This window comes from Larimichthys crocea, chromosome XV (genome assembly GCF_000972845.2).
Source record: "Larimichthys crocea isolate SSNF chromosome XV, L_crocea_2.0, whole genome shotgun sequence".
Taxonomy (NCBI): Eukaryota; Metazoa; Chordata; class Actinopteri; family Sciaenidae; genus Larimichthys; species Larimichthys crocea.
The window spans coordinates 3,457,820-3,479,675 of record NC_040025.1 but is presented as its reverse complement, the minus strand read 5'-3'; the positions used below and the strand labels follow the sequence as shown (position 1 = coordinate 3,479,675).

At 39.9% G+C, this 21,856-nt stretch overlaps 1 protein-coding gene across 3 annotated transcripts in view; it reads right to left on the bottom strand.

Moving 5' to 3' along the window:
- Positions 1-1,099: 1,099 nt before the first annotated feature.
- The window catches only part of chchd6a (coiled-coil-helix-coiled-coil-helix domain containing 6a), an 86,177-nt gene continuing 65,420 nt past the window's right edge, over positions 1,100-21,856 (bottom strand). For all 3 annotated transcript variants that reach the window (XM_010731237.3, XM_010731238.3, XM_027288529.1), the window contains one exon: positions 1,100-1,727. In XM_010731237.3, coding sequence (XP_010729539.1) covers positions 1,704-1,727 — 24 coding nt within the window. In that variant the 3' untranslated portion in view covers positions 1,100-1,703. The remainder of the gene's footprint in view (positions 1,728-21,856) is intronic.

Below are 21,856 nucleotides of genomic sequence, written 5' to 3'. Positions count from 1 at the left end.
CAGATGTTGTTTTGTAGATGCAGTTTTGGATCAGCGCTGACCTATATACATTACTTTTGCTTCAAATGTTTCACAATAAAAGCCAGTTAAATGCTTCAAATGTTTCACAATAAAAGCCAGTTAAATGCTTCAAATGTGAATGAGCAGTAATATAATTTTTAGTTTGTGTTAGCAGGAACTTAATATACTTAATATATGATACATAAAATAAAATTACAAACAGTAATACTGGATTACATACTTTCCATGTGTGTGAAGCCAATCTGAATCTAGCATTGAAATGACCCCACCACCAAAAATGAAGACCATTGTGTAGAGAATTTCAGAATATAAAGACACTGAGTGGAGTTGGCGTAATAAATACTGAACATAAATTGTACCAAAAAAAAAAAAAATTGATTTGATGGAAATTTTAAGAATTATAACTTTACGACATTAGGTCCAATAAAAATGAAAAAGTCTCATAAAAGCTGTGTTCGTATATTTCATCTTTGCAGGGCCTCATACATACCTCTATGGTTGCAGAAGTGTGGAAGAACATAGTATTAAGTTATCTCAATATAGTACATGAGCACTGGAATACAAACACAATCACGAATTCTCATTTAGTTCCTTGTTACTTAATAATAATCAATATTTCTATCTCTCAATATTGTTTGTCTTTAATGTCAGAGTTAAACATTTGCTTTTCTTGTAAGTTTTATACAGTATCTTTATTTTTATATTCTATTCAGGAACTTATTGACACTGTGTCACAAATGTTGAAGTCCTCAGTGCATTTGTCTCTGAGGCGTCCATTGTTCACTTCCTTCTTGTTTAGCTGTTTGCCTTGATCCCGCACAGCCCTCAAACTCTTAGCCCGTCTAGGATTCACAGTTAATTTATTGAAAAATGTTTTGCAGCTAACAGTATGGATTTCCAAGGTTTCCCCTCATTTTATTACTGTTCTCCTTTCAGGCTGAAAGGTGATCTAGCGTGCATAAATCACTCCGTTAAATGAAATGTACTTAGCTTTAAAATAAGAAGAAAGAAAGAATTAAATGCAGATATGTATACGCTGGAATCCAGAAGAAAAACATTAAAGACACAAACAAGACTGTGACGGGATATGAATGGTTTAATAAAATCATACATCACAGGTTTAATGAATTAGAGTCATGGCCAGGATTACCTGAGCTTATTCCTGTGCAGTTAAAAAAATACAAAACCATAAAAGTCTAAAGCACTATAAGTCACTCAGTTCAGCTTTCAGTCAGAAATCAAAACAAAGACGGTTACTACGCACTCAGGTCATCTAACACCTGAAATGCTTTTCCCATCTCAACAAAAGCAGCAGAGGTTCGGACGTAAACTGAAGCACACATTCAGATGAAAGAAGGAAAGACCCTGAAAGGATCTTTATAACTCAAATCTCAAATGTTTTCTGCTGATGTTGGAAATGAGAATGAATTGAAAGCGTACTGACTCAACCATGAATCTAACACACACTGATTTTGTTCAAAAGCCTCCCTGTAGCTGTGCAGAATAGAGCAACTTCACTGGATGATGCAAAGGATAAATAGCAAAATAATAAACTTTTAAAAACAAGGCATGCTAACAGCAAATCAACTCTCATGTTTCAAAACAGAACTGCAGCAGGAGCTGCTCTTAGTGCCAAAGTAAAAGCCTTCGTCAAATAACTGTTACCCTTTTCCACCCTCTCTTCATCCGTGGTTGACCAGCAGGTTCTAAGAGAAAAAGGAGGGGAAAAAAAAAAGATTGAGAATTAGTCCATTTGCACTCCTGCCCCACACCCTCTGACCTTTGAGATGCTCTTAGTTTTAAGGACAGTCCGTGTGTTGGGCATACTTTTACAGCTTTAATTGACAACAACTAAAAGGTCAGACCTGGTAAAAGCAGAGATTATCTCTGAAATGGAGAGAAATTAATGTGTTGACCGATGTTACTCGTCGCTACTCCGGAGGCTTTTTTTTTTCATTTTGCACTGAATTACAACTACAGGAGGTAGACAAGATGACAATCTCCCTCTTGGTTACTCTCAACCTGTGATTGTTGTCCCTCTTTGTTGATGCAATCTGTTTTGGGCATTTGTCATCAGAATTTAGGAATTTAGGACTGTTCCCCACCGTTCTACACTTAAAGTGTGGGCATGGGCAGTTTTTAATCTCTTTCTTTATTTTGTGTACTTATTGCATGTTTGGTATTTCTAAGAGCAGCAATGTTGGAAATGTGCTAGATTCCAGATCATTGGCTAGCATCATACACACCAATCTCTCTTGTGCTTTCAAGTAAACGGCTGCATATTGCGTAGAGTCTAAGGCAGTGACAGTCAAGAAGATTCAGAAGTTACAGAAGTTAACCAAGACTTTTATTTGTGAAGAAAAACACTAACCTTGTGAACCGTTTGAAACTATTTGCTTGTCCCCATAGAAAAACGTTTTTTTAATGCTGTAAGGAACGTTGTTTAGAGGTTACAGCTGAGGGTTCTAACAAGAACCTGTTCAAAAGGGATCCCCTTTACAACCAACATGGTTTTGTAACCATCTTTCATTGACAAATTTTGTTCCAACAAGGTTAGAAAAGCAATAGTTATGCATTTTCTGCATGTACAAGAGCTATATTATGGATCAGCCTTGATGGTGATACTCCTTGTTATGCATGAGATCTACCTGGAGTCCATTCCCGATGTACAATCTGTGCACACCCGAGCATTACCATTACCTCCAAATGAGCTCGAGTCCATCAGCTAACTTAGCAGCTACATGCGATTGACCCAAGCAGCGCAACCTCCATCTTTCAACCAAAGATCAATGAGGTCCTTGAAACCCTCGCAATTCATTGTCCCTGAGAGAACACATCTGACGCCGTGATTCCATGCCACAGCCCTTGACCTTGTCTTAAACAACGTGAGAGGGCGCCACCCCGATCGTGTGCTCTCCCATGAAATGGCTGTCATCAATTAACACCTTCAAATCCCTGCGAAATGATGCCAAGGTGATAACGAGACAACTTGAATGGACCGTTGCCGCCATGCACACCTATTCCTATAACCTTGGAGTGCAACACAATGATCAATATAAGTGAGGTGATATGCAGTACATTGTTAGTGAGATGGTCTCAACAGAACATATTGAGTTATAGAGTATGAAGGGGAAGCCCATGGACGTTTAATAGTAGGTGATTGGCCTTCTGTGTGAGGGTCAATAAACTCTTTTACGCCTTATTAGCTATTACTTATGCTCTCTAAAAGAGACAATTTCTAAGAAGATGGCTCCTAGCTATGATTACATAAGGTGATTACCACAGAGGGGCTCGACCCTGACTACTTCAACACAATAACAATAATAATGAACTTTATTTTTACAGCACCTTTCTAACAAGTGCTTTACCAACAAATAAAAAAAACATGCAAGGCAGATAACAAGAGATCATGAGTGCATGAATAAATAAAAAGTATGAATGAAACAATTTCTAAAAGCTCACACAAAGACAAATAAAGACCAACAAATAAAAAACATGCAAGGCAGATAACAAGAAATCATAAATGCATGAATAAATAAAAAGTATGAATGAAACAATTTCCAAAAGCTCACACAAAGACATAAGTTTTAAGGAGATTTTTTTAAAGAATTAAGGGACTTCATCAGGAGTTCATTTGGGGGCTCGAATAGAAAACGCCTGGTCACCTTTTGTCATAAACTGTGACCTGGGAGTAACCACAAGGGTTCCATCTGTAAATCTCCCACACAGAACCACAATAAACAGAGAGACGGATAAAGTAAACCCGTTTTTCAGGTGCTGATGTGACGCATTCAGCTCTAGATACATGCTGTGTTTTTAGCAAACAGCTGCAGTTTGTGTGCCATTTTAGAGAGCCTTTGCAATGGGCACTCTATCATTACGACATATTTCTTTAAGAAAGGATGCAAATCATTGGTGGCCACATATTACACGTAACATTTTTGATAATTTTGTGAGGAAAGTCACAGAATATTCACAAGCTATAAGGAGTAGGTTTTGGTGTAAAGGGAAATGTGAATTAACAGTACTGTACACTTAAGGCTAATGGGAATATTGTTAGTTCTGCCATTAATATTTGGTTATAAACCAAAGTACCCAAGTTAAATTTTACCTAATGATGGCACAAGAGGGAAAGTTAAGGTATCACCAAAATTATCATTCATACTGTCAGGGGACATGAATACCTGGACCAAACTCCAGTAGTTGTTGGAACATTTCACTCAAAACCACAAACGTCAACCTTGTGGTGTCATAAGAGGACAATTTGGGAAATCACCAAAGCTATTTTCATCTAGTACCCATACATTTCTGCACTTTCTTAGTGCCAATCTATCAGATTTAAAAAATAATAATTCACAAAGACTTGCTGGTGCCACCAGGTGAAAAGTCATTAAGATTCATCCTCGACCATGAATATATATAGTGTTCAGTTGCCAAGCCATTATTTTAATAAGGAAAAATGCCAATGTCACATTGGAGCAAGAGGAAAAGTTGGGAGACCACCAAAGCAATGTGGGCTCATCCCAGCATGTCTGTATGAGATGTCATGGCAATGTCATGGATATTTCAGTCTGGAGCAAACTGAGGGAACGACCACCTGACTGATCATTTCCAACCTTAGAGGTGCTGCTAGTGTAGCCAATACAATTATTGGTTTATACATAATTCAAACAAAGTTAGTTAACAAACACGATATCTGATGAATTTGTATCCTTGTGGCTCATGAGCTTGATTTTGGCCTTGAGTTTGAACAAACTAAACTCCACTCTTCCTTAGACAAGAGATTAACTGTGACTGCAGTTAGACTTTTCGAGTGAGATATCAGCTCTATCAACACCGTCTCCACCTGCTGCAGTCTGAGCTGCTGGACCTGCTGCTCCTTTCCAATCGCTCCCCGCGGTGACTTGTGTATATTTTTGTGTGCCTTTTGTGTATCCTGCTATGTCACTCCATCTCTTTTTCATTTCCCATTTCCCATAAAGTTTGCTTGACTCTATCGCATCTATCGCATTAGACCTCAGGGTTGTAATGTTATCATTCCATCAGTAAAAGTTTGTATAAAGTGGAGTTGAAGTGTGGCTGAAGTAAATGTTTTGGAATCAAGATCACTATGTTATCTCTTTTCTGAGCTTGGTGATGTCAGACAAATCCCACTACTGACTCTAAAGTGCCAGCAGCCCGGCTCTCCAAATATCCACTTTGGTACAGACTGAAATATTTCAACAAATACTGGACAGATTACCATACAAGTTATTACAGTTATTCATGGTCCCCAGATGATTAATGACATTGGTGTATGATCAAATACTGGCTAAACAAAAGACATAGGGGCTTAAAGGGCGACGATTCAATTCTAAAAGTATTATTGATGCATTACGATGCATCATAAACACTAAGATGGTATGGTGTACCTCAGCTCCAGAATGTGCCACACATGAGCAGAAGCCCTGGTTTTACATGACTGAATAAGGACACAAAATACTTGGCATGCTACCACATCCTGAATAGTTCCATTAGCTTCTAAAATGTTGGCATTTTAAAATGCTTCCATACAGCAGCTTTCTAAACGCTGGATGCCACAAATAAATTATATAAATATTGATTTATTATTTGATTATTCACTTTTATGCACTGACACAATCGTTCTAGAGAGAATCGCTGTTGGAGCCTCAAATATTTTTTTTAAACACAAAGAAGAAGACTTCGAGTTTTAATACAACGCAATGTTTGAAACAAGCAGTATTAAAAGAAGCAGCTAGCAGTGCTGCTAAGGCTAAAACAACACAGAGTGTAAATGTCCTGATTGGCAGATTTTGATGATTGACACCTGTCGACCAATCAGAGTCAGGAGAATCTATTAGTACCACCCACATTCACCTTTGACCCACCAATGACGATCCAGAATGAAGTAAATCTAAAGGTAGTATATCGCAGCAAGAGGTCTCACTTCACTTTCAAAGCCCCTTTGTCTTTATGGAAACAACCAGGAGCTTCATGACTGATTCAAACTAAAGCAGAGACATAGCAGGAGACATAGCAGGAGACATTAGCAGAAGACATTAGCAGCGTTATTCACGCTGGAATAGAAGTTTTGACCACAAAACTGCAAAGATAAGACATACCGTATTGTTTGTGGATTTTTTTTTGCTACTCTTTGGGGGCTAGCTCGCCGAGTTTTCATCGCACAGTGATGAGACACACATCTTTGTAAGATATAGTTTTATTTTTTCCCCCGCCGTGCCTCCCCTGAAGTCTTCTGGCGCCCCCCAAGGGAGGCGCGCCTCACACTTTGAAAACCGCTGACCCAGAACCTAGCCAACCTAGTTTAAAATGTGTAAAGGTACCTGAAATGCTCCCATGGACAGGTGGTTATTTAAGTGTTTTGGAGTGGTTAGTTACTATTTTGTTTTATGATTTTTGAAAGTCAACTGGAGATTTCAGTTCAATAATAATCTCAGACTTGGATGAGCGTCTCCGCGGGTGCTTTTTAAAATATGTGTTGGTAACTCTGCAACTTAACATCGACCAGCTAAAAGGAAATGCACAAAGGATTAGTCATTTCAATCGCGATGCATCAAAGAATCGATTATTTTTCCCACCACTAGCTATCGCGCTAAACTAAAAGGGCACAGACATACGGAATGTGCTCAACATCACGTTAGCATGTTGCAACTTCAGGCATGTTAGTATGATTTAACTAATAATGTTAGCATGCGGGCATTAGCAATTTAAGATGAATTCATTGTCGTGTTGTTGCAAATAAAGAGATAAAAGGTGAACACATACCGGCAATGCTTGTGGCAAGTATCTAAATTTAAACAAAAACTTAATTCTGCATCATTAATACAAGGGTTACATGCATTATTCATCTAAGGTTCTTTTTTTTTATATATATCTGCTTTGGTTCCCCGTCAGACGCTGGACAGCAGGAGAGCTGTTTCAGAATGACTACTTTACTCTTTAAGTCCTATAGCTCCAGTAGTCCATGTGGAACGATGCGATGAGCTAAACTAACTGAAGGCAGGGGTGCATTGACCTGAAGCTAGAGAGACACACTGCGTATGCACTGTAGGTCTATGTATGGGTTTGTAGAGAGGGATCTGTTCTAAGCACTGCAGAGTTCACTCCAGCTGTGAAAGTCACACCATTAAAAGCACAGAGCGACTCGCAGAGCAGCGTGATCAATATGGCTCCCCACTTCTGTCCTTTCATCTCATCCCTGTTTTCATCCCTCACCTTCCACTCTGTTCCCCATTCTTCTGTTCCCTCCGCCTATCTGCTCCACTCTGTCGTCTCCTCTATCCTCAAATGCAAACCTATACATCCGCTTAGAATGTTCCTAGTTTCACATTTATCTTTGACAGGCTTTCATTACAAAGCATACACCCATGTCAAAACCATGCCTGATGTAAAAATGGTCTTGCAGCAACATAATATATTAATAATATATTATTTCCAACGTCAAGAACGAATCTTAAACGTCGGCTTTTAAGGCAACATGAACAAGAAGTCTTCAAGTGCTCAGGAAAATGGAAAGATCTAGATTTCTCCATGACAACTGGCCAAACTACACCTGCTTATTACAATCCTATGATATGATTTAGTGTCCAGAGCAGCAACAAAATGGAGCTTGTGGTCAGAACTCAAACCTGTGATAACCTTACCTCTATTAAAGAACTGTAAAACATAACTCCACCAGTTAGGTGTTGCATTGCTACGATTCTGTTTGCACTGAATGACTTTGAATGACTGTCTGGTTAAAGGATCAGGTGTTTGTCTAGATTTTGTCCTGTCAATAAATCTTGTGAATAGAAATGTCTGTGTCGCACAGATTTATTGCCATGTGATGAAGAAGGTTGTAAAAGAATGGAAATGAATAAATAATCAGCTTCTTCCACTTCTTATCAAAAATACAGCTATGAAGGCAACTAAAGAATATTTTTATTTTACATTAACATGTAAATTATTTCTTGAATTAATCAACTACTCCAGATCTCAATGATGTCAAATTTATGTCGATATGAAGCAGACAGAAGTAGCAAATATTAAAAGTATTTAATATTAGTATTAATGAGATATATTAAATGACATTATACAGTTTCAGTTTATAATAGCCCACTTTTTGATTCAATATATAACGTACAGACAGACAGTAATAATACTGTCCTGCTGACCATGGCATATGCAGCAACATTAATAAATGTTCTGGCAGGTTCTACTGTGTTACAAAAAAAAAAAAAAAAAAAAAAAAAAAATGGTAACACCCCACAACTCACCCACTAACAAACTAATAGATTTCCCACCTGTTGCTCTAATTGAAGATCCATTCTCAGTCAAAGAATGACTGACTAAGAAGACTCGCTGTGGTTACATCACACTGCCTCTCAAATGGCGCATTGATATCTGGACTTTTACAACAAGCCCATTTTCATCTGGCTGGGCTCCGGCCAGCAGATCAGACAGACGGAGTGAGGAGAGTGGAGAGAGAAGAAGAGGGACAAGAGCTGAACACAGTAGGAGATGGAAAGAGAAAAACAAATAACAAACAGAAAGTCAGGAGAGGTAGAAGAGCAGCAGAAGTCTGCCTGTTCTCTATTCTGCCTGACCTAGCCAGGGAGCCTTGACTCAATTGGAAATCCATTTTATCTGATGACTGGCAGGCAATTGGGGCTCCCAGGTGATAGGCTGAGGCTCTGTGGTTGATAGGCCTGACCACTCCACTGCTGAGGGATGGAGGGATGAAGATGGAGGGGAATGTGGAAAGAGAGCACGTACTGCAAAGACTGTCTGTGCTAACCAAGTTCAGTTCAGGTTACATAGATAATCAGCTTATTCTACTTCCTTCAAAAATACAGGAACTAACTAACAAATAACGAATCCTTCATTACAGAGCTTCGTCATTATCCATTAATCAGTTCATTATTATTTCAAATAATCAGTCCACAAGCCAAAGAGATTCACTTTATATGTATGATATAAAACAGAAGAAATCAGCAAATCCTCACATTTAAGTACACATGATCAGAACTTTTGCTTTACAGTATAAACAACCCACGATTAATTTGTTATAAAAATGATGGTCGTTCAGTACCTTTCGTTATCAGTAATCAACTAAAAAATTCATGCTGAATCAATTTGTGGAATATAAAAAGCCTTAAATTGATAAAAAAAGCTACCATGCAACTTTTAAAAGTTGAGCTGAAACATCTCATGAGTGTCCAACTGTGGCCCAGTTGTTGGCTGTGTAATGTTATGCATGTTGTTGTTGTCTTATGCAGACAAGGTAGAGAAGGGCAAAGTATTGACCTTTTTCCAGACCTTTAAATCTCCTCCCCGGTTAGAAAAACAAACGTCCAATCAGAGCTTTGTAGTTGTGAATTAAGAATAAGGGCTCATTTCTCACCTTCGCAAAGCTGGTCAATTACAGCGTGAAGTGGGTATGAATTTCAGATCCGGTGTCAGAAAAGGTGTGAGGGGAGAAGGTTCCTGAAGATATTTCATTCAATTTTCATTCATTTGTGACAAAGTACAAGTGCCAAGTCACCTGAATATGTCTCTGCTCTACGTAAGCATGTTAACACATTTACTGTGAGTAGTGCAGCCTAACAGGGCCACCAGCATGGCTGTAGAATCTCTTTTTAAAATTTACTGTATATTGATCAGAAGTTCACTCTTCTTGGACAACAGGAGAACAGAATTTTATCTTACTGCATAGAACGTTGAGAAGAAGTGTAACCTCAAGCTCTGGCCACTTAATACTATACAGCAGTGAGGGACTTTACTGCAGACAGATAGTATACAAACAGATATAGCCAATACTACCCTCAGGCAAACAGTAGAGCAAAACTTTTAATTACATTAATTGGAAGCACAGATGAATATGTGAGAACATTTTACTGCACAAAAAAAAAAAAAAGTCTTAAGTCTTTGTTTGTAGGATACAAATAAGCAGCTGCCTTTGAAACTAGACAAAGAATTGTAAATAAGTACAGTGCAACTATAAAAATGCAATTTTAAAGTTTCACATGAAAGTGAACTTGTAAACGCAGCTCTGGGAGCAAAAATAATAACACAATGGTATTTATTTATTTACAAAAAGGCTAGAGAAGGGGAAAGAAAATCAATCTCTTTGGAAGTACAGGGTGTGAATTGGAGAGCCATTACAAAGGAGAGGCAGGCCTCCTCTCATAAAGAGAAAGAGGAGATGGAGAGACAGATGGATTGAGTGACAACGGGACACAAAAGAGAAGCTGGTACAAAGTGGACTGCTCCGATAATGTTGCGGCTGCTTGAAGGCAACAAAAGCCAGTGAAAAACCCACCTAAAAGCCCCGCTGTTATCCTCTCTTATCCCAGCTGGTGGTCTCGCTTCCACAAAACCTCTTGCTAAGCGTGTGAGAGAGGGGGCGATAAAATGCTGACCAGAATATTGGTGTAAAATGTGCCCAGAAAAAAAAAAACAACTGAGTGTGTCAATCGCTTATGCTGCTGAGGTAGCTTTCAACGGAACACAATACAGGGCTGTGTTGAATTATTATTATTATTATCTGGACCCCCATCAGAGCACGCAGAAAGACTGAGAGGTAGTAGGGGGTCTGGTGGCGCGAGCCGACAGGCGCGGTGGCACTCAGAAAGGTCAGGGTACATCGAGAGAGGGGTACAAAAGCTGGTGAAAATGCCTCCCTCCCGCAATTGCGAGTACCCTCAACACCCACCCCCCCCATGTCCTCCACACCCTCGACTCTCAACTCGTTTCAAAGCTTTGAGGCGTCTGAGGGCCACTGGGGGCCATGAGGTGGATGAAAGAGGAAACACAGGCTCTAGATTCAGCTTGATGTGCCGTTTCGATCGAAACGCTACACTACAACAAAAGACAGAGAAAAGGGAAATACAGGAGAGGGAGGGCAGGGGACAAGGACAGTGAGAGAGGCGGCAGATAGGGAGGGTCTCTCAAAGAGAAAGCCAGAGAACATTCCATGTGTAACGCGACGGTGGCTAAGGTTGGTGGAGGTACTCACAGGCACATGCAAAGTTCAACTTTAACGGGCAAGGTTCTGATCATTTCTTCTGAACGTTTTGTGATGCGTTTTTTCCGTGAATGCCGTCAGCTTTCTCTCCGAGCGAGCTTTTTTCCATGACACTTCAGAGGCTGAGGAGAGAAAGAGAATTTTCTACCGAAATACTCAAATGTACAGGGTTGTTACTTCACCAGTGGGCTGCGTCGCTAGATTAAAAAATGTAACCCACAGAGCGCACAAAAAAATAAGACAGACAACAACAAAAGACACAGAGCGCGAGCAGATAATGACGCTCGGTGGTGATTGGTTGTGATCGGCTCCACAGTGATCAATGCCGGCTTGAAAGGAGGCAACGCTGATGGTTTATGGCGGAGGGAACAACTGCCAACAGTATGAAAATGAAATCAATAAGTCAACTGTGGAGCAGGGAGAGAGAGAAATGAAGGAAGTGGTGGAGAAACAGAAGAGAAGGGTTTAGAAAGAGAGAAAAAGATGGGGAGTAAAACAAGAGAGACAAAGAGAGTGGAGCAGACACGGAGGAAGAGGGAGGAAAAAAAATAGTTGCAGACAGACGTAGTAGATGAAAGGTGTTGGTTTAAAGAAAGCAGAGGCAGAAAAACAAAATTGACAGATGAAGGGAGATTCATTAAAGTTAGATAAAAGAGAGGCTAGGGCAAAAAAAAAAAAAAAGTAACGAACAATCAGATGAAGAAACTGACAAAAACTTTTCGACAAAACCTCAGCGCTGATGTATTTGCAGTGCACTTGGGCATGTGTGTTGTGTATGTTCAGATAAACCGCCTCCATTATGGGTACATCAACAAGCAGGAAAACAATGAGGCCTGTTAAAGAGAATAATTACTCAAGAAATAAAAGTATTCATACGAGGAAAAAAATGACAAGCAGAAAATGAAAAAAAAAAACAACAAACATTAAAAACACACTGACTGACAAACATGCGGTTTTGCATCATGCAATTGGGCGAGGTGGTTCGATTCCTGGCTCCTCCAATCTGCATGTTAAAGTGCCTTTGGGCGAGATACTGACCCCCACATTGCTCCTGAATGACGGTGAATGGGATGTGTAGTGTAAAAGCACTTTGAGTGGTCGCTCTATAAGGACAGTCCATTTACTTGCATCATCTTTGTGGCGGTATCCATTGAATTTGTCAAACATATTCCCCCACAACCCTGCAAATCAAGCATTTGCATTACTGTAACAGACCCAATAAACACTGAGCACTCTCTCTGTTTATTTGTTGGGCTTTCTCTCTCGCACTAAATTCCATCCAGCTTCTAGCAACCTTCATTATGTTTTTAGTCAACACTTCAAAAAAAATGTTACAAATTCAGCTTGTAAGAATCAACCACGCTTGAAATAAATCATCACCGACCCGATTGGAAAACAAAATATTACCATCCTGAACCTTTCATTGCAACCGCTCCAAAATTGCCACACACTCAGTTTCAACTTTTATATAGTTTGAAGTTGTCCGAGCCGCCAAGCTGCAGGGTGTGGAACAACTCAGCCATCGTCACCATGCCAAAGGTTTATGACTGCATGAACGTACGGAGATGTGAAGAATAAAACTCTTGGTGAACAGAGCTTCATCACCGCACTGCACATTCTACCACTGTGTGCTGGCGACTCTTAATCATCTTTAAAGCTTCTTTTTCCTCATGTCTGTAGGCAGTCACTGCTAATGAGGCACAAACAGACCTTCCGCTGGGAGCGGAGAGGAAACAAGAATCTGAAAAAACAAAAAAAGAGCTTGAAATGAATGTCACCTTTTTAAATCAACACCTTTGCAAAAACTGTGATAAATTACTACTGAACAATTTGTTAAATTTTTTTTTTTACTCCTAAGTTTGATTCCTTTTTTTTTTTCCTCCAGTGGGCAGGGAACCACGTTGGTTAAAGCACTGAGTCACAAATCGTGTCAAAAGATGAAAAGTGCTATCTGCCCCATGGTACATCAACTTTGTAGAAAAGTTCTGTACTTTGAAAAGATATAAAGACACTGCATGACTTTATCCCCAATTAGAGCAACCTACACGTATTTAGAAGCTTGGTGTGAAACTTCAGAGTTTTTAATCTGAGACGTTTTCTGAGAACAAATCTGAAAATTGAGAGAAACTCCTTAATTAGGTCTAGTTTAAAGAAAACTACAAGACATTGTAATATTTATTAACACAGCGATGAGGTGAACGTGGAGCTCGACTACGTGTTCGCTTCATCAACTCTGTGTCAGAAATTGAGGCGAACACACTTAAGTGAAAATGTGTGAAACTTTGTGTGTGTGTGTGTGTGTGTGTGTGGTCAGTAGCAGGTCCAGAAAGCAGAGGAAGCTCCTCATTCTTCTTCATTAGTGTTGACTGCTGAGGGGCCTGCAATCTCTTCCTCGCTCTTTGCATCTTTTCATCCTCTGTCCATCTCTAATCCCTTCTCCATAACCACTTATCTCCTCATGGTATCCATCCATCTTTCCATTCTCAGCTCCAGCCTACCCCATCTCCCATCATCCCCCCGTCTGCCTCCACCTCTGTCCATCTTCCTGTTTTCTGCCCTTGCTTCTTCCCTTTCAAAGCAAAGCTCTTGACTACTTATACTTTCTCTAGATTTATTCTCTCTTTTTTCTTCCCTCTCATTCTTGTTTATTTTCTCGTAATGTCTTTCCATCAGTCTTCATCACAGGGTTCATCTCTCCTTTTCTAAACGCTTTTTCTCCTCTTTCATTGTGCCTATAGTGGAAGTCTGTTCCATTATTTGTTTCACTTTAAGCGAGCTCCAGCTTCTGCCTGTCAACATTTAATCTCAGCTTTCACTTTCAACCTAATTGTTTCTTCTTTGGCTGCACTCTCTTGTCATGCTTTAGCAATCTCCCCCTCTTCGTCTTTTTGCTTTTTTTTTATGTTCAATGTTCCTGGAGGCCTTTCCGTTTACTTCTCATTGGCCTTCTACATCAACCACCCTTATCTAACAGTCTCTAGACCTGTACAGCATGTGTTTTTCGTTCTTCAACACAATTCTTTGTCCTTGGCCTTCTCTTTGTATTTTTTGCTGTTTATTTGTCTATATTGTTATCTACCAGCAGAGTAGCCGAGCCACTGTGATCTTTGTGCCGGCATGACTTCTGTTCAATCAACAATAAAAGTGAAGGTAAAAGAAAAAAGAAATCAATAGCAGGTTTTATACCGCTGTGATTCAGTGGCTTTTGTGAAAGTTGGTTTGAATTCAGATCGCCGACAGATACGAGATTTATTATCAGCATATCAGTATTGTCAATAGGGTTTTTCTTTGAGAATAGACTTATCAAAACTTGATGAAACTATTTTCTCTTCCCCCTTATCTTCTGCTGTGCTGTCCACAGGGAATCGTACTTGCACACTAAGCATGCCTCAGAAAACAGCACACGGGCTCCTGCCCGACTGAGCTGGGACATTTTGAATCACGACAGTGTTCCTAAATATATATATCTATATTTTTTTTTTTTTTTTTCTTGCAAAATACAGTAGTGGACCGGCATGCCACATAAAACAATAACAATAACATAACAATGTCAATTCAATTCCAGCCAGGGACCTTCGTTACACCAATCCTCCTCACATTTCCTGTCTGCTTCTCATCAATCTGTCCCGGTTGCGCTATCAAATTGTTCAATGAAGACAAAACACAAAACACAAGACCCTGCTGTTAGTTATGAGAGGCCATCACTACCTGAAGTAATCAAGCTAGGTAGATTTTAAATGTGTAAATTCTGTCACTGAGAAAAGCTCCATCTTAAAAGGTCCAGTGTGAAGGATTTACTGGCACCAAGTGGTGAGTTTGAAGAGTGCAACTATCTGAATACCCCTCGCCTCACCCTTGTTGCCTTGAAACTATGGTGGCTGCGAAACTTGCAGAAACCCCTTTCTAGAGAGGGTTTGGTTTGTCCATCCTAAGTTACTGTTGGAACATGGCAGGCTCTTTGGAAGGGGATCCACTCTCTCTAAATATGAAAGGCTCATTCTCAGGTAATGGAGATGTTTCTTACTTTCAGGTGATTGTACACTCATATTCTCTTTCTTTTTCTTTGACACTGGACCTTTAACACAGCACTCGTAACCTGTATAGTAGTCTCTCATGGACAGCAGACATCCCATGTCATTATTCAAACCTCCTACCCACATCTGTATCTACCTGGTGCACTGGATGTCATGACTGTCAACGACTGAATGGTCCAGCAACCTAAATTTCAGGCTAAGCACAAGAGAGGCGATGTAAAAGTGCAAATTAATGCCCCTCAAGCAGGGGAAGGACAGCCAATCTTAATGTACTCAGTAATTTTGGAGAATGTCTGACAAATCTGACATCTCATCAGCAAGTCCTCCTACCACTATACTCGAGTTCAAAAACTTGGACAGCTAACCAAGAACATTTAAAGAGCAAGATTACATAAATCTAATTTAGCAAGAATCAATAAGACAGATAAGAGAGATGTGTTTCTGTGTATCTTTTTGTTACCAGGGGTGCACAAATCAAGGAATAGGAATATTCAGTCTTCTTTTCTCTTGATATTTATTGTTTCTAAGTTTTATAGTCACCTGTTGTGATCACCATTTTTGATACTGTGCTAACAGACTAATATAATTGTCTTTAGGTGATGTCGACTTTCACTGTAATTCACAGCATTGCAATCCATCAAGTATCAGTCTCCTGTTTACCTACAGGACTATTATCTGGTTGATTGGAAAACATCAGACATCCACATTAAATAAGAAGTCCAAGCCGTAGTTCAATCATGAAATCCAAGCGCAGAACGCAGCGTCTCTACTCCCAGACAGCACTGTCAGGTGAAGTGTTAACCACGCCGGACAGCAGAGGACGGAGTGGTGCCAGTGTCTGGTTTAAAAGTCGTTTAGTCGTCTTTGTTGGCATTCAGCTGCTGGAGCTGAGAGCATCGAAGCATGCTGTTCTTCTACAGCCAGCAATGGACTGACAGAGGTTTTCTCAAGTGATTGTCCGAATCATCAAAGCTTAGGGGGCAACAAACATGATATTCTTATCACCGGGGCAGCGAGGGAACATGGGCCAGAGAAGCGCAACAACATTTTGTACTGAAAAAGAAGAATTTGGCTATCTTAAAGTGTTGAAGCTTCATATTAGCTTTGGCTCAACTTGAGGAAAAAAAAACATTGCTATGTAGAGACTGTCTACATGTATCAAGACAGAGGAATATGTCCAGGTACACAGCAGCAGAAGAAGTGTTTCTAAATCTCATTCTAAATCACTCTTCTGCTTCTCTCTAAACTTTTTTGCTTTAGGGTTTTGCTGCACTCTCTGATTCTACCTCTGTTTGGCTCTGTTTCACTCTCTCTACAGTCTGACAGGCAGCTTTTAACTTTCCGAGGAACTCCCTGGGTATTAGACCCAAAGCCTGCTACGTCTGTACTCCGCAGCAGGGCTCTGGATGCATGCGTGTGAGTGTGTGTGCGTCTCAGTAGTCGGCCTTGCTGAAGGGGAAAATAACGGCATTTAAAGTTTCAGAGGTCTCAACTTGCAGGCTGCAAGATCCCGACATCGTTGTAGCTCCACATGCATCTGTTATTCCCCGTGCTGCTGTAACAGCCTTCACTGTGTTTTTCCAAATCTCTTTTGCTGTTTTAACTCCCTTTTCATCCTTCATCTGCTCTTTTTTTCCTCTCCGTTCAGGTATTTTCACCCTTTACATTGATCTGTCCTGTATATCTCTGCTCAGATTTTTCACAATCTCTTCTGTAGCTCTCCCTCATTTTTAAGTCCGCCTTCTCTTTCTCCCCTCTCTCCATTGTGAGTCGTCCCTCCGACACTGATCAGCATCAGAGCCAGGCTCTTTCTGAGACGGACGCTAAATGACTTCAAAATCCCACCAGGCATATAGACAATGCGTGCGTGTGGTGTGTACGTATTTGCATCTGAAAGTGAAGATAAATGATCCCAGCGAGTGTCTGGACAGTGTGCATGTGGTACATGTAGCAGTGCCCACGTCAGGCTCAGCCTCCCAGAGGATAATGACTCGAGGTTGTCTGCTCTGTCTTTGCGGGCTCTGTGGGATCCTCCCCTCATTTGCCATCAAACGCACACGCATGTACACATGCACACATAAAGATGGTAGCAAAACCCAGTAGGAAGACGTCTGTGATATGCAGGCCTGTCCGCTGACCCGCTGTGGCACTGATCAAAACACATCACAGTTGCTTCTGTGAGTCTGGAAAGACAAAACGGGAACTGGAACAAATTCAGTCCAAATGAAGTCCTCTCAAGCATTTAAAAGCTCAGGGATGAAACGTTATTGTCCGTTTGCTGTCTTTTTATTTTATCTTTTATTCTTAACTTTGAATGAACTCTAAATAAGCAGCTCTTGGAGGCATCTGCAAATATTTGAAAAGGATTAAAACTTATAATCACAATACAGAAGATCACTCATCAACTGTGCTTAAAAATAAGACGAAAACAAATTTTCCACAGTCGCACGGTACGCTGACTTTCCTTAAGACGCAGTCATTTAATATGCATTACAGTAAAGAGGAGGAAATGATGTTTGGCTTCTATTAAAAGCACGCATTAAAATGATCACAGCAGGTATCGCATTTATGTTTTAAGTGCCTGAAATAAATACAAAATATTTTGCTACATGTATGTATGATGTATATATTATGTTATAACAGAAAGGGTGTGATACGCTAGAGCCGCCAACATTTCAATAACAACCACAGAGGTGGTTATTTTTCCCCACTTGCTGCAACAGCATCATTAATCATAAAAAATATTTCTTGAAGCAGTTAAATTGTTTAATTTTAATTATATTTTTAAAAAAATATTTAAGGCTTGACAAAATAATTATTTACAATTTAGTTCACGTGGTTTAATAATTTGACAGATCCATTACGGATCTCAAATACATCATCATAAACTGTAAGCTACAAACAAACAAAATAATTAAGACACTTAAATAATTAAATTATTAGAAGTAGAGCCTGAAGTAAAGGTTAAATATTAATTTAGATAATAATGAGTTTTAGTTACGACACTTGAAATAAAGTGGAGAGCTCTCCCTCTCTTGCTGTCACACGTGAGCATGCACGCACACACCCACACATACAGTGACCCACACACTATCTCTCTCTCACACACACACACATATTATCTCTCCATCTTATTCTCCCTCACTCATGTCCGCCGTTATCTTTCCCTGTTTCTTCTCCCTTCTTGGGCGCTCATTCTTCTTCTGTCCTTGTTCAGGTTTCCAAATCCGTCTATCTGGCCTAATATCTATCAAATATAGCTAGCTGCGTCTTGTGATACAGCAGCCTCACCAAAAGATGTCTAAACAATGCCTGTTCCTTAGCAACCGCTTCCATAAGGTGCAGAAATGACCCTAGATATAAATTATCTTTTTTTTTTTCACACCCATTAATTCACTGGAAGATTAAAAAATCTTTTTTTAGGAAAAATCATAACCTGAGAGAGGTGCATGTTTTATTCTAAGAGAGTTAAATTCATTTGAAAACCAAAATGGGGTAAAAAAAAAAAATGCCTCCTTGATGGTTGTAATGTTAAAAGTAATGAGCTTTAGACTGAAGAAACAACCTAGACAATGTTCGTAACATGTTAAAACTCACATTAGCAACTTTCAGTCAGTTAAAACTACAGCTAACGTGGTCTTGGGAAATTTCTTATGACCATTCTTCAGAAGTTTAACAAACTAATGTAATAGTACTACTACTAATAACTAGTACTACTAATGTAGTTGGTGTCTGAAATGTAACTGTTAAATGTTTTAGCTCATTTTAACTGTATGAATTAAATGCACTGTAAATAGACTGTCTGACCACTTAAGGCATTTACACACACATTCATACGTTGATGGCACTGGCTACACCATGCAAGGTGCCAACTGCTCATCAGTTTTTGGAGCTAATCTTTCATACAGTGAATGATACACGGTTCAGTATTGTGGAGGAGCTACCTTTAACTTTGCGTCTCACATTGTAAGTTTAACTTTGTCATCTTAATAGCTCTGAATCACTTCGACAGCAGTCAAGGCCTGGCTGTAGTTTGTCGTGTCATTGAAACTGTAACATTAGCTACTTTAGCATTAAAATTGTGACATGTGATTTAGTTGCAGGTATTTTGTCAATGCTACAATTAGAAAACCACAACTACAGATTATGATGTCCTTAAATACTCATTAAAAAGAACATATACCGGAAAACAGTGGAATGCTCCCTCCGGATTGGGAGCAAGTTTTTGCCTCAAGCGAAGGAGTTCGAGTATGTCGGGGTCTTGTTTGTGAGTGATGGGAAAATGGAGCCTGAGACGGACCAGCAGGTTGGTGCAGCGCCTGAAGTACTGCAGACATTGTATCGGACCGTTGTGGGGAAGAGGGAGCTGAGTCAGAAGGCAAAGCCCTTGATTTTCCAGTCCATCTACATTCCAAACCTCAACTATGGTCATGAGCTTCACAAGCAGCCAAAATGAGTTTCCTCCATCAGATGGCCGGGATCAGCCTTTGAGATAGGGTGAGGAGCTCGGACATCCAGGGGGAGCTCTGTGTAAAGCCACTTGTCCTTTGCATCGGAAGGAGCCAGCTGAGGTGGCTCAGGCATCTGATTAGGATGCCTCTTGGGCAACTCCCTTTGGAGGTGTTTCAGGCACGTCCAGCTGGGAGGAGACCCCGGAGCAGACCCAGAACCCGGTGGACGGACTACATAGCACATCTAGCTTAGGAACGCCTCGGGATCCCCCAGGAGAAGATGATGCCACCGCAACTCAACCCCGGGTAGGTGGAAGAAAATGGATGGAGGGATAAATAACTATATGCATATAAAGTTTCACCAAAGCCAACCCTTACTGCTCTGATTACGCTCAAACTGATTTTCATGTTAAAGTCGACCAAAGTTGATAATGAGCCAAACGCAGTTTGAAAACACTCTGACTGTGGCAATTTTATTGAAATGATATGAAGCCTGCTGGGTTAGGGAGCCCAGAAAAGTCAACATAGTATTAGTCATAATTAGCCTTGATCACTTAAAAGCAGTTCTCTGTAAAAAACTACTTTCTCTTTAAACATGATGAGTTCAACAGATGAGCTGCAAAGGATTTTTTTCCCTTGTTTGTTTTTCTTCCACAGTGCGTCAGTACATCCAGTACATTCACAGCCAACGCAGTGTCTACTCCTAAGTGCTAACCGAACTAACAGTGACAGCTTTTAAAGACACAAAATGGAGCAAGAACTTCATAAACTTTCAAATTGACGGGGTGAAAGTCAGGAAAGATGCCTCAGGGGCTAATCAAGAGGCAAGACCTTGATGTCTAAGTTAAAGCAGGCTGCAATGTAGCAAGCTATTCACACACACACACACACACACTTGCATATTGTATGATCTGCAGTGCTCTTTTAAATACAGTCTTCAAAGAGTCTTCACTCCTTGTTATCTCACACCAGCAAATATGAGGAAGAAACTTTCACATGCGCGCAAAGACGCACACACACACACCAAAACCTTTGGTTCTCATAAGTACAGAAATAAAAGAAAGCAAACATAGGTTTAGCCGTGTGCACATAAAAGTGTTTGTGTCTGCGGTTTCAAGCAAGACAGATATAAAGCTATAGATGCTATTGAAAGTTTGCCCACGTATAGGCAGCCACACACACACATCAGTGCACGAGCAGCGGAATCAGGTTTCAGCGGGCTGATTATCACATGCTGTATTACTGTATGCCAGGGGAAGCCTCGGTGCCCCTGAGCAAACGCAGGGGAGATGTGAGCGGGGAGCAGCATGAGGCAGAGCAATACGTTGTTTGGGTGCATGATGAGCAGATACACCTTCAAATGCCTCTACTGTACAAACTTTGGAAGGGCAAGCTTCCAGTATACTGTCCTCCGGCTTCACCTCTCTCTCTCTCTCTGAATTTGTAACTCAAACTGCTGCAGTGATGCTGAGACTTGAGAAGAGGAACTTGTCTTCGGTTTTGAATAATACAGCTGTAGATCCGATTGAGGAAAGTAGAAAGGACTGATTTTACTGAGTGCTTGCATAAGTAGTGGTTCTTAACTGGTTTTCACCGCGGCTAAAATAAGAAAATAGCTTAAAAAAAAGCGACAAAGAGCAAAGAGGCGAGATCTCTTGACTGACTAGACTGCTCAAGACAAAGACAACAAGGAGGCAACTACATTTACATTTCTTCAGGAGAGTAAAATTTCGTGAAGTTTACGGCTTTGTCTGTGGAGCCACTTAAGTCAAAAATATACATAAGCAAATAATATTGTTTGTCAAATAATGTATATGGAGTGTAAAATGAAATATCTTTACTTTAACTTCAGATGTTTTTTTCCTTTACCACAAAAAAGTTGTGAAAATGCATCAAAACTTTTCTTTTTCTTTTTTTCTTTAGAAGGGTTTGGAAAATAAATGAACTGGAAGAATACATATACCAAACAATATAAAAAGAAACTTTTCAAGGTAATTCACGGTTAAATGCAAAGTATATACAGTAGCTTCATATTTCTTTTCACAAACCTTGTTAATTGGTTAATTTTATTATTTATTGATACATTCAGCCATTTTTTCTGATAAGCTTTATTTTACTGCCCTTTGTCAGTTTTAGGGCTTCATATTTACAGCGTTTGTTTATGTTTATCAGTCTCCTAACTCACAAAGCTTAATTTAAAAGAATGCAGTGATTATTTATAATTTATAATTAGCTCTACTTTGAAACTCATCACTCCATTATGCTATTTACAAGGTCAAACAGCGATGCAACATTGTACATTTCAAATCTCACTTCACAGTAAA